General features: G+C 40.3%; 1 protein-coding gene across 1 annotated transcript; it reads left to right on the top strand.

The window, feature by feature from the left end:
• The first annotated feature begins 3,991 nt into the window (after window positions 1-3,991).
• Window positions 3,992-17,566, top strand: LOC125106916 (olfactory receptor 10AD1-like). Its single transcript, XM_047741500.1, has 2 exons — window positions 3,992-4,134; window positions 16,618-17,566. The coding sequence occupies exons 1-2, from the start codon at window positions 3,992-3,994 to the stop codon at window positions 17,564-17,566; spliced, it is 1,092 nt and encodes a 363-aa protein (XP_047597456.1).
• The last annotated feature ends 1,364 nt before the right edge of the window (window positions 17,567-18,930 follow it).

Here is an 18,930-nt window from a genome sequence, read left to right on the forward strand (position 1 = left end):
AAGAGTCCAAAGGTCCACTGAATGATGAATGGATAAAGAAGATGTGATATATATATATACATGTATGTATACATCTATGATGGAATAGTACTCAGCCATCAAAAAGAATGAAATCTTGCCATTTGCAATGACATGGATGGAGCTAGAGAGTATTATGCTATGTGAAACAGTCAGATAAAGACAAATATTATATGATTTCAATTATATGTGGAATTTAAGAAAGAAAGCAGATGAACATAGGGAAAGGGGGAAAAAAGAGAGAGGGAAGTAGACCATAAGTGACACTTAGCTAGCGAGAACAGAGGGTTGATGGAGGGAGATGGGTGGGGCATGGGCTAAAAGGGTGATGAATATGAAGGAGGGCACTTGTGATGAGCACTGGGTGTTATATGTAAGTGAGGAATTACTAAATTCCACACCTGAAACCAAATTTACCATTTATGTTAACTAACTAGAATTGAAATAAAAACTTGAAAAAAATTTTCTATAATATTTCTATAAAGAACCAGACATAGGACACCTCAACTTTTTAAGTGATAACTTCAATATCAAAACTTGATAAAGACAAAATCAACTAATCTCACTCACTCTCAAACATAGTTGCAAAATTCTTAGAGAAAACTGTGCCCACAATGTATTAAAAATGTAATATCTTATGTCCTGAACAAAATTGAGTTTATTCCAGTAATTCAGAGTTGATTGCACATCAGAAAATGAGGGGCGCCTTGGTGGCTCAGCAGGTTAAGCTTCTGCCTTTGGCTCAGGTCATGATTTCAGGGTCCTGGGATCGAGCCCCGCTTTGGGCTCTTTGCTCAGCAGGGAGCCTGCTTCCCCTCCCTTCTGCCTGCCTCTCTGCCTACTTGAGATCTCTCTCTTTCTCTGTGTGAAATAAATAAATAAAATCTTTTTTAAAAAATGAATTATGTAAATGACTACCTTAACAGACAAATGAAGAAAAACCACATGATCATCTCAGTAGATCAGGAAAGGCATCTGTTTTATTCAACATTTATACCTGTTTATAATTTTTTAAAAAGCAACACTTCTCAGCAGACCAGGAATAAAAGTGAACTTCCTTAAGCTATTAAAGTGATTATACTCCAAAACTCAATAGCAAATACCCTCCAAAACTGAAACATTAAAATTGCCTTCAGATCATAATTAAGCCTAAGTAACCATTATGCCTACTTTTATTCAAGGTAGTATTTTATTTCATTTAAATTTTAGTTGGTTAACATACAGTGCAATATTGGTTACTGGTTTCTGGAGCAGAATTCAGTGATTTGTCAATCACATACAACCCCCAGTGCTCATCACAAGTGCCCCCCTTAATACCCATCACCCATCTAGCCCATCCCCACCCCCCTCCTCCCTCCATCAACACTTAGCTTGTTCTCTATCATTAAGAGTCCCTTATGGTTTGTTACACTCTCTCCTTTTTTCTTTCCCCCTTTCCATATGTTCATCTGTTTTCTTTCCTAAATTCCACATATGAGTGAGATCACATGATATTGTCTTTCTCTGACTTATTTCACATAGCATGATACCACATCATTGCTGATGGCAAGATTTCATTTTTTGATGGCTGAGTAATATTCCATTGTGTATACATACTTAAGATTGTACTGAAGATCCTAGAAAATACAATAAACCGAGGGAAGTAGGTAATTGTTATAAGAACTGGAAATGAAAAAGCAAAACTGTCTTCATTTACAGATGACATGTGGTGGTCTTCATAGAAAAACTGAAAGAATGTACAGATAATTTATTAAAATTCATAGGTTTTAACAAGGTTACTGGACAAAATCGATATGCAAAAGTGAATTGCAACCTATATACCTGCAAACATATTAGAAAATTGAAATTTTAAGATACCACTTTAAATAGTATCCAAGATATAAAGTACATAGGAATAACCCTACTAAAAACATCATGGAAAGATGCATATAAATTTATGGAATGTCACTAGAGAAAATAAATAAAAGGAAATATATAGAGACTTACCTCATGTAGCATCAAGAGAGCGAACAACTCTGCCCTAATGGCTCTAGAAATTATATGACTTTGGACATCACTTATTTTGATTTAGAAGTGACCCTTGAACAATGCAGGTCTGAACTGTGCAACGCCACTTACATGTGGACTTTTTATAGTACAGTACTCTAAAGGTATTTCCTCTTCCTAATGATTTTCTTTTTTTTAATTTTATTTATTTATTTGACAGATAGTGATCACAAGTAGGCAGAGAGGCAGGCAGAGAGAGAGGAGGAAGCAGGCTCCCTGCTGAGCAGAGAGCCCAATGCGGGGCTCGATCCAGGATCCTGGGATCATGACCCGAGCTGAAGGCAGAGGCTTTAACCCACTGGGCCACCCAGGCACCCCCCTAATGATTTTCTTAATAACATCTTCTTTCCTCTAGCTTGCTTTATTGTGCAAATACAATATATAATACATATAAAATACAAAATATGTATTAATTGATTGTTTATGTGATCAGTAAGGCTTCCAGTCAACAGAAGGTTATTAGTTTTGGGGGAGATAAAGTTTTATGCAGAGTCCTGACTGTACATGGGGGTGGACTCTAACCCCTCATTTGTCCCAGGGTCAACTATAATTACTTTTCACCCAAATTTGGGGCTTGGATGAAAAACCCCATATTTGGGTTGGAATTCAGTCATAAAATGTGGACGAGAGGTTATAGGGAAGTGAGGAGACCAAGAACATTCCTTCTTAGCATATCAATTGAAGGTATAGAAATAGCTGTTTTTAAAGAACTGGACAAGTTGGTCCTTTTTTTTTTTCAGGAGGTTTTGGATGGATCTCTGAAGGAATGTCAGACACCTTGTACTGCAAAGGTCAGTATCCTGAAGCTTAGTTTTTGTGCCTTGGGTTTTAAAATTGTGTCTTCCTCCAAACTGAGTTATGGTAAAAAAATGCCCCAATTAGGGACACCTGGGTTGCTCAGTGGGTTGGGCCTCTGCCTTCGGCTCAGGTCGTGATCTCAGGGTCCTGGGATCGAGCCCCGCATCGGGCTCTCTGCACGGTGGAGAGCCTGCTTCCCCTTCTCTCTACTTGCCTCTCTGCCTGCTTGTGATCTCTCTCTCTCTCTCTCTCTGTGTCAAATAAATAAATAAAATATATATTTTTAAATGCCCCAATTAAATTAGATTTTGTAAGACCCAGTGTATGGTAGCATGAAGAGAAAAAGCCATCCCGCACATATAGAATGAGTCAGGACACAAGCATCATAAATTTCAATTTTATAGGAGTCCAGGCTCTCCAGGAGTAGAAAGAAGAGCTTTAGAGGATATATGAGGACAATTGTGGTTCTTTGGGTTATGCAGAATCAAATTCAGTATGAGGCAGGGAGGATTTTGGAAAAACAGTGGGTGCATCAGAGAAGGAAGGTTCTTCCAGATTTCAAGAAATGAAGTGTGAAGAGGAAAAGGTAGAGGATGGTGTTTAGGAGGGGAGCATGTTACCAAGGGGAGCTTGTGACACTGTGTTTATCACCCTATTGACAGCATTTAATAAGGTGACTGGAGTAGAGTGGTACTCAGCCAATGTTAATTATTGTGCTGAATGTACCATAATGGTATGAAATTGTATTTAACTGGGGACACAAGGAATGTTGCCTATGACATAGAACCCGTAACTATAAAATCAATTCAAAATAAAATTAGTAGATCATAGTTAAAGGGCTCCCAGTTTTGAAGCTGAGGACACAGGGATAATGATACTTGCCAGGCCACCTTGTCTATCAGGTTATCTGGTAAATGGAGTAGAACTTTCCTGGGAAAACCTGAGACTATTCTAGACCTTCCAGGATGCCTGCCATGGACAGAGCCTCACAAGGGAGCCTTGGAATGAACTGGTATAGGATTCTCCCCAGGGATCCAGTTAGAATGGTAACACTTCACAAGAGATTGTTGGCCTTATTACAGTTGGGTCCCAACAGAAACCAGTTAGAAGCTCACACCTGCCTGTGTGCATGTCCTCCTTGCCCTATAAACAAGCTGCTGGTTTGCAGCAGAATTCACTACACCCTCACTCTATACCTGTGGATCCCTCCTCTGGGCCTGAGATCAGCACAGCCAATGTCATCACCTTCATGTACCAAAGCCCGTGGAGAAGGTTAGTGAATGTGCTCACTTCTGCATGAAAGCTGACCCTGAATCAGTTGCATCCATCAGAGATGAATAGCTTCTGGCTCTCTCAATGACCACCTGTGTTCAGATCACATCAAGCTCTGCACACAGAGGTCATGAAGGAGACTCCATTAACCCCCACCTTGTCCACTTCTCCCTCTCTAGATGCCTAGCTCTGTCTCTACTTTCCCAGTTCTCTCCCAGCTACTCCATTCTCTCGATCACCCCTCTGAGGTTCCATCAGGTTCTCAGAGTCTGCCCACCAGTCCTCATGGCTCTGGCTGGGGGGCATCTGGCTTGCATGCGTCTGGTGGGGCCTGTCTGATTTACAAAGACCTGTCTCTAATTGCTGCAAAGAGGGAGACAATCCAGAAGGTCGATCTTTCATTTCTAGAACTTGAGGGAGCAGAACCGTAGTACCTGGCTACTTAGTTCTGATTCCTCATGACCAGGGAGCCATGCCAAGCCTGCCTGGCCAGCAGTCTTTTTCCACATTTGGCTTTTCTTCTCATTTTTTTCTGTGCCAAAATTTGGGTCCTTACTTTTCTGTCTCTTGATGTGCTTCTCTCTGTTTCCTGCCGCAAAGATCCACCTGGTCATCACTTTTCTACATATACCCCATCTTGTCACGTAATGCACCCTCTTTTCCTATTTCCTTCTCTTTGTTTCAGTCTCTCTAATTCTCTCTTTGGCTTTAACATTTTTCCTTCTTTTTTGTTTTGTGTGGTTGGGATCTCTCCAATATCTCTAGGATTACTTTATCTCATTTCTTTTTCTTTTCAACCCTTCCTCCTCTTTATGTTTGTGCATGGCAGTATTTTCTATTTATCTGGCATTTTTCTTTCTTGTTCCCTGGAGAAAGAGAGACTGAGAAGTGATTCAAGGATGATCCTCTCTTAGAGATTCTGCTACAGATCTTGAGGCTGCTATTTTTTTTGCAATGTTTCTGGAAGTCAAATTAAGAGAAAATGGGACTCACATTGGGGGGGGGGTGCGGGTACTGAGTTAGATGGAAAGACCCTCCTGATAGAGAGAGGCAGGAACCATTAGGATGGAGGTGATCCTCCTCTTTCTCTGGGTTTCTGCATGTGGGAAGCTGGCCAGATCTTTACAGTGTTCCTTCCACTTGTGAAGTGAAACCACAGGGAGATGGAGAGGAAACAGAGACCAAAACTAATGTTTATTTATTGTCTAATCTGTGGCAACCTCTAATTACATGTTATTTTAGTTCATTCATGTTTTATATGAAAAAACTTGTGTCTCAGCTAGCCAACTCCACATTATAGTAAGTGACAATGCCAAGGTTGAACTTCAGGTATGCTTGCCTCCAAAGTCCCTGTACTTTACCCTGTTAGCCTTATTGCTTCCCTATAAGGTAATAGATCAGGTTCCAGATGGTTTTTGAGTCTCTAAATATGTAATGATTTGCCTTAAAAATCATTGGTAGCTCAATGTGGTTTTGATTTGAATCTCCCTGATGGCTAGTGATGATGAACATTTTTTCATGTGTCTGTTAGCCATTTGTATGTCTTCTTTGGAGAAGTGTCTGTCCATGTCTTCTTTCCATTTTTTAACGTGATCATCTGTTTTGTGTGTGTTGAGATTGAGTTCTTTATAGATCTTGGATATCAGCCCTTTGTCTGTACTGTCATTTACAAATATCTTCTCCCATTCTGTGGGTTGCCTCTTTGTTTTGTTGACTGTTTCCTTTGCTGTGCAGAACCACATGGTCCTCTCAATTGATGCAGAAAAAGCATTCGACAAAATACAGGATATCTTCCTGATTAAAAGTTTTCAAAGTATAGGGATAGAGGGAACATTCCTCAATTTCATAAAATATATGAAAAACCCACAATAAATATCATTCTCAATGGGGAAAAGCTGACAGCCTTCCCTTTGAGATCAGGAACACAACAAGGATGCCCACATTCACCACTCTTCTTCAAAATAGTATTAGAAGTCCTAGCAACAGCAATCAGAAAACAAAAAGAAATAAAATGTATTCAAATTGGCAAAGAAGTCAAACTCTCTCTCTTAGCAGATGAAATGATACTTTATATGGAAAACCCAAAAGACTCCACCTCCAAACTACTAGAACTCATACAGCAATTCAGTAGTGTGGCAGGATTACGAAAATCAATGCACAGAAATAAGTTGCTTTCTTATACACTAACAATGAAAATACAGAAAGGGAAATTAGAGAATTGATTCCATTTACTATAGCACCAAGAGCCATAAGATACCTGGGAATAAACCTAACCAAAGAGGTAAAGGATCTGTACTGGGGTAACTGCAGAACACTTATGAAAGAAATTGAAGAAGACACAAAAAGATGGAAAAGCATTCCAAGCTCATGGATCAGAAGAATAAATACTGTTAAAATGTCTGTACTGCCTAGAGCAATCTATACTTTCTATTCCAATCAAAATTCCACTGGCATTTTTCAAAGAGCTGGAACAAACAATCCTAAAACTTGTATGGAACCAGAAGAGAACCCAAACTGCTAAGGAAATGTTGAAAAAGGAAAACAAAACTGGAGGCATCACATTGCCTGGTTTCAAGCTTTACTACAAAGCTGTGATCACCAAGACAGCATGGTACTGGCACAAAACCAGACACATAGACCAGTGGAACAGAGTAGAGAGTCCAGATATGGATCCACAACTCTATGGTCAAATAATCTTCGACAAAGCCCAAAAAAATATCCAGTGGAAAAAAGACAGTCTCTTCAATAAATTGTGCTAGGAAAATTGGACAGCTATGTATAGAAAAATGAAACTCGACCATTCCCTTACACCATACACAAAGATAAACTCGAAATGGATAAAAGAGCTCAACATGAGGCAGGAATCTAACAAAATCCTAGAGGAGAATATAGGCAATCCTAGGAGAATCCTAGAGGAGAATATAGAGAAGATAGAGAATCTTCAACATCAGCCACAGCAACTTCTTTCAAGATATGTCTCCAAAGGCAAAGGAAACAAAAGCAAAAATGAACTTTTGGGACTTCAAGATCAAAAGCTTCTGCACAGCAAAGGAAATAGAGAAACACAGCTGAAGTGAGTTCCTAAGACTTGAGAAGTGTTGCTAAGTTGTAACAGAGTTGCCAGCAGAACTCTCCAGGGGTTCACACTGATGATTAGCTGTCCTTCCTTAAAAGTCATTTACATGTGTCTTCCAAATATCTTCTCAGCCATGGATCCATATGCTTTTGTCTATACAACTTTGTTAGATTCTACATGGCAAAATTTATTTTCCATTGCCTTCCAATTTTATTCCTAAATTCCTCAAATTTCATACAGCTCTGTTAGTGAAAATCATGGGATTCCAAAGTTACTTCTCAAATTTGAAATCTTTAGGGGCATCTGGGTGGCTCAGTTGCTTAAGCATCTGCCTTTGGCCAGGATCCCAAGGTCCTGGTATCAAGCCCCAAGTTGGGCTCCCCGCTGACAGGGAGCCTGCTTCTCCCTCTCCCTCTGTCCCTCCCCCCCACACACACACCCACTTGTGCTCTTGCTCTCGCACTGTCTCAAATAAATAAACAAAATGTTTTTTAAAAAATCTTTAGAAATGCCACAATTACAGGGCATTCTGAATAATGTACAAAATCAGAAGGAAAAACAATTTTTTTTTTTTTTTCTGGCCATGTAAGGATTTGTTTGGTAAGGACCTGGGCTATCTTTTTCATCATGGAGCTAATCAGTAGGCTGCAGAGTAGGGCCTGGCAGACAACGGCTTGGTCTTACAAGATCTTTCTAATTTCACTTTTTTGCTCCTGGTGAAGTGTCTCAGTGTAAGTTACTGTCTTTCTAATATTTCTGATGTGAGACATCACGCAGCTAGATACAACTACCTAGTTCTCTTCCTCCACAGATAGATGGCAAAATCTTCCAAACAGCTCTGCAACTTGTGTATTCTTCTTGATCTCTGGTTGTGGGTGCCTGCCCCCCCATCTCACTAATAAGAAACTCTGTAGATCCAGGTAGTCCTTCTCTTTTAGCAAGGCTAATTGTGGGTCTCACCCTCATTCCTTTCTAGAGGTTTTCATCAGGTCTATATTTCTTTCCTTTTTTTTTTAATTTAAATTCAATTAGCCAATGTATGGTACATCATTACTTTTTGGTATAATGTTCAAGGAATCCTTTGCTGTGTATAACACCTACATAACATCACATCACTGCCCTCCTTATTGCCCAACACAGAGTTACCCCATCCCCCACCCACCTCCCTTTCCACAACCTTAGGTCTATGTTTTTGAATTATTAATGGCCCTTTTTGCTTTTTCAAATCTGGTTTCTAAATCCTCATTGTTAGTTAACGAAGAGAAATTGATTATTCACCTTAGGATGAACTGTAGCTTGTCTGAACTGGAATCAGGAGGTGGATGCCTTTGCCTTCTTCCTGAAGACTGCCTGTTGATCTAATATTATTGAGTTAGAGTTTTCAGCCAGCTTTTAGTTCTCAGTCTTGAGAAGCAGTGAAAATTTCACTCAGTTCTCAAAGAAGCCCCATTTTTTATACATTTGATTTCAAAATTATTGAGTATCAGCCATTTTGGAACTTAGGGCCTCCAATCGATCTGTGCATTGTCCAGTTGGGGACAGGAATTTCTATCTTCATTACTAAATATCAAGGAGAAACTGATTTTCATCACTGAATCTCTCTTTTATATCACAATAATCACATATCTACTAATAATTCAATTTACTAAAAGAACACATTTTTAGGGCCACTTTCTACCTCTTAAGTCTTCCTCAAAGTTTGCGCATAATTTCAACTTTCAGTTTCAGATTTTCTGGGCTTAATCCTTGTTTCCGCTTAGATTGGCCATTTTTTCTTTTATAAAAATACACTTTTCTTTTTTCTTTAAGACATTTTTTATTTGAGACAGAGTGAGAGAGCATGAGAGGGGGGCAGGTCAGAGGGAGAAGCAGACTCCCTGCCGAGCAGGCAGCCCAATGCCCGACTCCATCCTGGGAATCCAAGATCATGACCTGAGCAGAAGGCAGTTGCTTAACCAACTGAGCCACCCACGTGCCCAAAAATGCACTTTTCTGAGAACAACCTCTGAATCTGTCAGTCATTAGCAGCTATTTTTTCTGGAGTTGATGTTTTTTCTTCTTACACACTTTTTCCTTGAGTATGTCATTATTTTATTACTCTGCAATACTGTAGCATTTTACTGAAGCCCTGCAGGAGCTCTTAACCGTATCACCGTGCAGTTAAATAACATATCATAACATATCCCTACCCCCAGCTGTACTGCATGCCCCCCCAGAATGTAACAATGCTTGGAAATACATTTTTAATTTGCAGATTCAGTTTTCAAAAGGCTTCAGGCATTTTGAAGATTACTGACATTTAAAAATGCAAATGTCTTAAGTAATATTTTTTATTTATCCAGTGACCTAGAAAAGGAAACTTTAGATTTGTTGAGCACTTTCCCTACTACAAATATGTTTCTGTGTAATTCCCACACACACACATTTTTTATTGAATGAATAAATTTCTTCTTAATCTTCACAACTACCATACCCACAAATATGTTTTTCTTCATTTTACTCTCAAGAAAAGTGCTCTCACACACACGTTTTCATACAACATTTCAGAGAAGCATGGACACACTGAATCTTCTGACTCCCTAGAGCTCCATGAACCCCAGGATAAATATAGCCACCTTAAAGTTTTTCTGCTCAGGAAAATAGTGCTTTTGGCTTTCAGGTCATGAAATTATGTGTTTAATCCAAAAAAAAAGGGAAGGGATTAGAGCATGCAGAAGAGAAACCAGATTTCAAGCTGTGTTAGATGTGAAATTACTAGAGGCACATTTTATTTACACCAGACCTGCAAGAAGATGGCCAACCCTTACAGAAGCTGAAGCTTTCTAAGAACACACATGATTTTAAACAAGGCTGATAAGTTCATTTACAACTTAAGTGAACCATTTTCATTCCTAAAACAAACATACTCTCCAGAATAAATGAATGATACAGTGCTGTGTGATATTTTCTTTCCTGTGGTCATAGCATGCTAGGAAATCTACAGAAACATTGTGGCTAACTGTTGAATGTATTCAACAGTATCCTGCTTCTCTTTGGTGAGTAGGACAGGAATCAGAACCTTAACATTACAATGAGACATTTTCCCACCCATGTAGGCTACAATAGCACACTTTGTTCATTGTCCTTCTGGGTTCAAGGAATGTAGACTTCTCTCCCTGAACTCACCAGCACTATACCTTGAGCATTCAGCATACATGTATCAGGGAACTCCTCCCTCTCAGGATCTTCCCAGACATCTCTGTAACTCATGGTTTCTTGTTGTTGTAATCAAAGCTCTAACACATTGTTGTTTAAATTTTATTTCCATATATGTGATTATATCACTAATAATTGTTAGGGATTTTAAGGGGTCCAGTAAATAACACTGTTCTTTATTCCATTGTGTATTTTTTCCTGCCTTGTCAAAGATTATTTGACCATAAAGTTGAGGGTCCATATCTGGACTCTATACTCTGTTCCACTGGTCTATGTGTCTGGTTTTGTGCCAGTACCACGCTGTCTTGGTGATCACAGCTTGGTAGTAAAGCTTGAAATCAGGCAATGTGATGCCTCCAGTTTTGTTTTCCTTTTTCGACATTTCCTTAGCAATTTGGGGTCTCTTCAGGTTCCATACAAGTTTTAGGATTGTTTGTTCCAGCTCTTTGAAAAATGCCAGTGGCATTTTGATTGGAATGGCATTGAAAGTATAGATTGCTCTAGGCAGTATAGACATTTTAACAATGTTTATTCTTCCAATCCATGAACATGAAATGGTCTTCCATCTTTTTGTGTCTTCTTCAATTTCTTTCATGAGTGTTCTGTAGTTCCTCAAATGCAGGAACTTTACCTGTTCCCATACTTGGTATCCTTTACCTCTTTGATTAGGTTTCTTACCAGGTATCTTATGGTTCTTGGTGCTATAGTAAATGGAATCAATTCTCTAATTTCCCTTTCTGTATTTTCATTGTTAGTGTATAAGAAAGCAACTTATTTCTGTGCATTGATTTTGTATCCTGCCACATTACTGAACTGATGTATGAGTTCTAGTAGTTTGGGGGTGGAATCTTTTGGGTTTTCCATATAAAGTATCATGTCGTCTGTGAAGAGAGAGAGTTTGACTTCTTCATTGCCAATTTGGATACCTTTTATTCTCTTTGTTGTCTGGTTGCTGTTGCTAGGACTTCTAATACTATGTTGAAGGGAAAATTGGAAAGCTAGGTGTAGAAGAATGAAACTCGACCATTCTCTTACACCATACACAAAGATAAACTCGAAATGGATAAAAGACCTCAACATGAGGCAGGAATCCATCAGAATCCTACAGCAGAACATAGGCAATAACCTCGGCCATCGGCCGAGCATCAACATCGGCCACAGCAACTTCTTTCAAGACATGTCTCCAAAAGCAAAGGAAACAAAAGCGAAAATGAACTTTTGGGACTTCAACAAGATCAAAAGCTTCTGCACAGCAAAGGAAACAGTCAACAAAACAAAGAGACAACCCACAGAATGGGAGAAGGTATTTGCAAATGATGGTACAGACAAAGGGCTGATATCCAAGATCTATAAAGAACTCCTCAAACTCAATACATACAAAACAGTTAATCACATCAAAAAATGGACAGAAGACATGGACAGACACTTCTCCAAAGAAGACATACAAATGGCTAACAGACACATGAAAAAGTATTCATCATCACTAGCCATCAGAGAGATTCAAATCAAAACCACATTGAGCTACCACCTTACATCAGTTAGAATGGCCAAAATTAACAAGACAGTAAACAACATGTGTTGGAGAGGATGTGGAGAAAGGGGAACCCTCTTACGCTGTTGGTGGGAATGCAAGTTGGTGCAGCCACTTTGGAACAGTGTGGAGATTCCTTAAGAAATTAAAAATAGAGCTTCCCATAAATACCCTGCAATTGCAGGGTATTTACCCTAAATACCCTGGGTATTTATTTATTGGGTATTTACCCTAAAGATAAAGATGTAGTGAAAAGAAGGGCCATCTGTACCCCAATGTTCCTAGCAGCAATGGCCACAGTCGCCAAACTGTGGAAAGAACCAAGATGCCCTTCAACAGATGGATAAAGAAGATATGGTCCATATATACAATGGAGTATTATGCCTCCATCAGAAAGGATGAATACCCAACTTTTGTATCAACATGGACAGGACTGGAGGAGATTATGCTGAGTGAAATAAGTCAAGCAGAGAGAGTCAATTATCATATGGTTTTGTTTATTTGTGGAGCATAAGGAATAACATGGAGGACATGGGGAGATGGAGAGGAGAAGTGTATTGGGGGAAATTGGAGGGAGAGATGAACCATGAGAGACTGTGGACTCTGAGAAATGAACTGAGGGTTTTGGAGGGGATGGGGATGGGGGGTTAGTTGAGCCTAGTGGTGGGTATTATGGAGGGTAGGTATTGCGTGAAGCACTGGGTGTGGTGCATAAACAATGAATTCTGGAACACTGAAAAGAAATATAAAATTTTTTTTTAAAATTGCACAGCTCTTCCCACCTGGTTCTGAATCATCTGAGAAATAAGACAGAGCCTGCAGATGGAGGTTAAAACATTACCTTTACTAAAAAAAAAAAAAAACATTACCTTTACTAATAACAAAGCAGACATTGAAGCCATTGGACTTCCTAATTCAGAAGCAGAGAATTGGACAGAAAAACCTATTCCCTAGCAGGAACATACAGCCACAAAACCTCCTCAAACAGGGGTAAAGCCTTCCCTGAAGAAGGCCACTCACTCCCAAGAGGAAGGTGAGAGGAAAGGGATAGAAAACACGTGCTTGGTTTCCCTTCTAAAATCACCAATCTGGTAAGCCACTCCATTCCCACCGATCTGTGTGAATAAGGAAGAGAAAGGTCAAGAGTATTATGCTATCACAATTTCATCCATGTGAAAGGAAACATCAGGAATATGGAAGAACTTATTCCCTACCTACCCTACCCCTAATAGTATCTAGCGTTCTGTTCTCTAATCCCATTAAGTCTACAGTTAACCATAGGGTATAAGATATTAAAATAGTCGTACTTCCACTTTCGTGTTGGCTGGTCCAGTGACAAATCACTGCTCTGTTGTGAGGCTCTTGGAACTTTGGAACAGTTCTATTTTGCTTATAAGTGGTTCTAAAAGGAATCAGAACAGTAAGTTAATTAGTCAGCTCTGAAGCCAGTCTAGACCCACAGCTGAAAACCTATACCCTATTCCTCTCTCCCTGCCAAACTGTGTTCAACTACATTGTCCAACATAACTTAACAAAGGTTCTTCAATGAGATTAAATTATATCCTTAAATTTACAATAAAAAGTCATGGCATGTGTGAACTACTTTATAAACTATTGTTAATTTAAATAAGATTACAGACCCTTGACTCTTTAAACAAGAAGTCCAAGGGGTCATGGGTGGTTATTTATTTTCTATCTATACCCTTGGCATGAGAAAATCCTATGATCCTCTTCTGGTTTAACAGAGAAATCTCATAATCTACACCTTTTCTGAAAACAGAGAAAGATCAATTTAAATATTACAATGGCCTTCATTAGGGCCACCAATAAAAATGATATTTTAGAGGTTCCCAATTAGTTTTAGAGCACATAGCAACAATTTCTGATGTCCAGTCTCAGAAAATTCCTTGTCAGAAACAACCACAAGGACATGTTTTATGTTACAGAGTAATATGAGATTGTCTACAGCTAAAGGAGAATGAATGCTTTATTATTTTCTTGCTTGTGTTTCTTCAAATAACAATTGAGAGAGCATGTGATTTTCAAGTCAAGGTGCTAAAATTCAGTTAGTACTGGGACAAAATTAAAAGTCCTGAGAAGGTCAAAACATATACTATGAAAAAGTAAGAGCAAGTAAGCTTATTAACAAGTGGAATATGTGACAGTTAAAGTGCAGTACATATGTAACTTAGTATAATTATTTAAGTAAACATTCATCATCTATGGTATGGATGTTGAAGAACTAATGAGGTCATCACCACAATTCTCTTCCAGAGTGGCCCACCTGGTCAGACCATCCTCCCTGGACCAGTTCTTCTTCAAACACCATGGGATTTTCTCTATTATTTGCTGCAGTGATTCAGTGATAAACATCATCACTAGCCAAGCAACAGAATGAGGTAGAATGTGATTTTCAAGTCATTACCCTATTTATTTATACAAATGCTTGACTGGTTAACCCTGGTAGTTAACAGGGCGCTAGATGCCGGGTATCATGGAGTATTCTTTCTTGGACAGTGAGCCACAATAAGCATTTATATACTGCTATAGATCCTAGTGTTTTCTTTGGTTGAACTTTAGTTTTTTCTTGGACAAGTCCCAGGTTTATCTGGAGCATAGCTCACTGCCTTCCCTTGCCCAGGTTCTGACCTCAAACCCAACATGTCCATTGGGCCCATGATTCCAGGCCGCTTCTTGGGTTAAACATTGCTCTCTGACCCTCCCTGCCCTTTCTGGGCCCCAAAGAGGAGAAGTTTTAGGTACAGTTCTAGGGGAATGTTCCAAAGTACAGACGATGGGAATGGCCTACTGCCTTGACCTATCAGGAAATCATCTATTAGGAATCCAATATGGAAAATAGTAGCAGTTAATGGGGTAGGTCTCTTCTAAAATTAAGATAGGCAACATGAAGGGCGCCTGGGTGGCTCAGGTCATGGTCTCAGGGTCCTGGGATCGAGCCCCGCATAGGGCTCTCTGCTCGGCGGAGAGCCTGCTTCCCTTCCTCTCTCTATCTGCCTGCCTCTCTGCCTACTTGTGATCTCTGTCTGTCAAATAACTAAATAAAATCTTAAAAAAATAAATAAATAAATAAAAATTAAAAAAAAAAAGATAGGCAACATGAGATGTTTAAATCATGGAGAAGAGGGGGCAGTCCAACCAGAGGTAGCTGAATGGCAGACAGCCACACCAAATATGAGAAAGGGAGAGGGAGAAGAAAAGAGTGAGAAGTGGAAGTGGAGAATGGAGGGGGAAAGACTATCAGAGGGGGTAGAGTAAGAATGTGTATAAAAAGGAGCGAGAGGAAAGGAAATGAAGAAGAGTGGTTGGTAGAACTGAAGGTTAAGAAGGAATATGCTGGGTGCCTGGGTGGCTCAGTGGGTTAAGCCGCTGCCTTCGGCTCAGGTCATGATCTCAGGGTCCTGGGATCGAGTCCCGCATCGGGCTCTCTGCTCAGCAGGGAGCCTGCTTCTCTCTCTCTCTCTCTCTCTCTCTCTCTCTCTCTGCCTGCCTCTCTGTCTACTTGTGATCTCTCTCTGTCAAATAAATAAATAAAATCTTAAAAAAAAAAAAGAAGGAATATGCTAACTATCTATAAGCATCTGAAAGTAGAAGGGATCTATCGGACATCCTAACTCCAAGACAAGATGAAGAGTACAAGGGAGATTTAACATGAACATAATGACTTCCTAAAAGTTACAATAATGAGAAAAGAACATAAGAATTCTGAATGTTCATTCTCAGATGATGGGAAATGAAAACAAGACTAATTCTGGAAGCAAAGGGACAGATCAAAGTTTTCATTCCAGAAAGGCTAAATTTATGTCCTGCTCATAGCTTCCCTTGTCTCACAGCAATGGATGCATCCTTTCCACCCAAAAGTGCTTATCCCTAAGTTCCAACCCCTGTAGGAAAATTGTATCCTATTGGGAAAGTATGTGAGAGCTTAGAGCCAGGCCCCATCTCCAGCACGCACTGCATGGGTGGTGGATGCAGCAGCACAAACTACTGGGAGAGGGAGTCTGGAAAGAGGGTGGATGACTAGTAAGCATGGCTGTTCCCAGAGTTATGCAAATCATTCTCCCTTAAGGGGCAATGCTGAAGGCTAGAATGTTACTGTTTCCTCTGAAACTTCAAACCATTCATCATTTTAAATATATACGCTAGACTGAGCATTTTTTTCTTCTAGAAAAATATATCTTTAAACATCTCCCAAGTACTTCCTAAATATGATCTTCTATCAGCTAACAACTATCATGCCCTCCCCTCAAATACTTCATTCCTTAAATTCCTCATTTCTTAAACCTGTCCTCGTTTGGCATGGGTTTCCGGCCCAACCACCCTAGTTTTGCATCTTTGAACACATTTTGGTTACTGGCCAACCCTTCAATATTTATGGCCCTGGAGCAGATGCAGTACTTCATCTGAGGCCTGACCAAACCAGAATAAAGTATATCCTTTGCTTCCTCAATTTTTGATATTATAATTCTATGTATGCAGCCTATGGTGACACTGGCATTTTCACTGGTTCACAACATTGCCAATTACATAGTTTACTAAAGCTCCAACATGTCTGTCACCACTCATTTTCCTTCTATAGCTGCATCTCTTGGCCCAGATGAGTACCTTACATTCCCCTACAACTGTCTCACCTTTGCTTTTCCTGTTCTACCTCCTCAAGCAGGTCCAAGACAGTGGACCTAAGGAACAGCAGCACAGTGACAGAGTTTATCCTCGTGGGCTTTGAACAGAGCTCCTCTTCCACTCGGGCATTGCTCTTTGCCCTCTTCCTAGCCCTCTACAGCCTTGCCATGGCCATGAATGGCCTCATCATCTTCATCACCTGGACAGACCCCAGGCTCAACAGCCCCATGTACTTCTTCCTTGGCCACCTGTCCTTCCTGGATGTCTGCTTCATCACCACCACCATCCCACAGATGCTGATCCACCTGGTGGTCAAGAACCACATTGTCTCCTTTGTCTCTTGCTCGACCCAGATGTACTTGGTCTTCTGTGCAGGTGTGGCTGAGTGCATCCTCTTGGCTTTTATGGCCTATGACCGTTATGTTGCCATCTGCCACCCACTCAGCTATACCCAGATCATGAGCCGGCAGGTTTGTGTGAAGCTGGTGAGTACTGCCTGGTTCTTCGGGCTGATCAATGGCACCTTTCTTGAGTATCTGTCATTCCGGAATCCCTTCTGTAGAGACAACCACATAGAAAACTTCTTCTGTGAGGCCCCCATAGTGATCACTCTCTCTTGTGGAGACCCTCAGTATAGTCTGAAGATGATCTTTGCCAATGCCATCGTGGTGCTGCTCAGCCCCATGGTGCTCATTATCATCTCCTATGCACGCATCCTGGCCTCCATCCTTGGCAGAGCCTCCTCCTCAGGTCGTGGAAAGACCTTCTCTACTTGTGCCTCCCACCTGACTGTGGTCATCTTTTTCTACACCTCAGCCATGTTCTCTTATATGAACCCTCGCAGCACACATGGCCCCGACAAAGACAAGCCTTTCTCCCTCCTCTACACCATCATCACCCCGATGTGCAACCCCATCATCTATAGTTTTCGAAACAAGGAAATGAAGGGAGCCATGATGAGGGCCCTTAGGAGGACCAGCCTGGCCTAAGCAGAGTCTGTCTAGTGGGAAGCCTCCTGGAAGAGAAGCTCCCTCCCTGATCCCTGACAACTGGGCAACTCTCCCATGCTGAAAAGCTCTAGGAAAGAGCATTCATAGTTTTCTTCCCACTGGCATCAGACCTGGAAGATTATGTTGATGTCTAATGCTCATCTATCTGATTTACTTCCAGTGTTGTTTTCTCTTGGTCCTTTCTCAGTATAATTTGAGATTTTCCTATGTTTTTCTTCTACATCGTTACAACCAGATCTTATAAGGACATAAATGTACTTAACTCCATTTCATTGTATTTGTACAGTACTTTCACATGCTATTCCCAGCCTGAGTTTCACATTTACATCTGGAAGTAAAGTTTTCCTCTCTTTAAATTGTCATTTTAGTCTTTTCTTTCTCATGTTCCACTCTCATGTCCTGAATCTACCTTCAGCCACCCATCTCTACATAAGAAAAAGTAGAGGGAAAAATTAAGGAAAAGGAGATTAGGGAGCAGTATTGACATTAAGAAAAATCAGAGAAAAACAGAAAATGAAAAAGATTATCAGCCTCAACTCCATATCTTAGGCTCCACTAGCCCGTGAGGGAGAACTTAGAGTGGCATTAAATTGCCACCATAATAATGCATTCAACTTAAGTTTATCCTTGTGTGTAGAGGAAAGGAAGGTGAGAGAGGCTAGTGTGTCAAACCCCTTCTCCTACCTTTCCTAGTTTCCTAGGTAACATGATTGCTTGATATTTCTCTTCTGATCCAAGTAGTCAAAGCCTCTGCAAGCTTCTCAGACTACTAGTCAGTCTCCTTCCCTGGTATAGACTCCCAGTTAACTCCCTTCTCCCTACTATCTGCCTTTTTCCCCAACCTTCTTTCATTTCATTCCAACTATCCTACTGCACCTTAACTTCCCATCTCAAATGGATACATTTCATTTCCCGTACTTTAAGGAACACCTCTCCACATTACCTCTACCACTGCAGAAGCCTTTCCGTTACCAACCCTGACCTCTCTCACTTCCTCTAGCTTCTCTCCTTAACCACATTTAGCATCTCTTGAGAGGTGATTGTATTTTTAGCCATTCTCTTTCTTTGAAAATTGCATTTTTTTCTCATGCCTCTTTCATAATAATAGAAAAGGGGACAGGTCAGTGGCACTGGGTAGCTCAGTTGGTTAAGTGTCTGCCTTTGGCTCAGGTCATGATCAGAGTCCTGGGATCAAGTCAGTGTCAGGCTCCCTCCTAAGGGAGCCTGCTTCTCCCTCTCCTGCCCACTCATGCTTTCTCACTATCTCTGTCACTGTCTCTGTCTCTCTTTCTCAAATAAATAAACTTTTTTAAATCTTAGAGAGAAAAAAAGAAAGAAAGACA

The sequence above is a fragment of the Lutra lutra genome, chromosome 8 (assembly GCF_902655055.1).
Source record: "Lutra lutra chromosome 8, mLutLut1.2, whole genome shotgun sequence".
NCBI classification, from domain to species: Eukaryota; Metazoa; Chordata; class Mammalia; order Carnivora; family Mustelidae; genus Lutra; species Lutra lutra.

Excerpts from the sequence above, each read along its gene's own strand:
- LOC125106916 (XM_047741500.1), top strand. The coding sequence starts at position 3,992 with ATGTCCTCCTTGCCCTATAAACAAGCTGCTGGTTTGCAGCAGAATTCA. Across the intron at positions 4,135-16,617 it reads TACCAAAGCCCGTGGAGAAG|GTCCAAGACAGTGGACCTAA; the intron begins GTTAGTGAATGT and ends CTCCTCAAGCAG.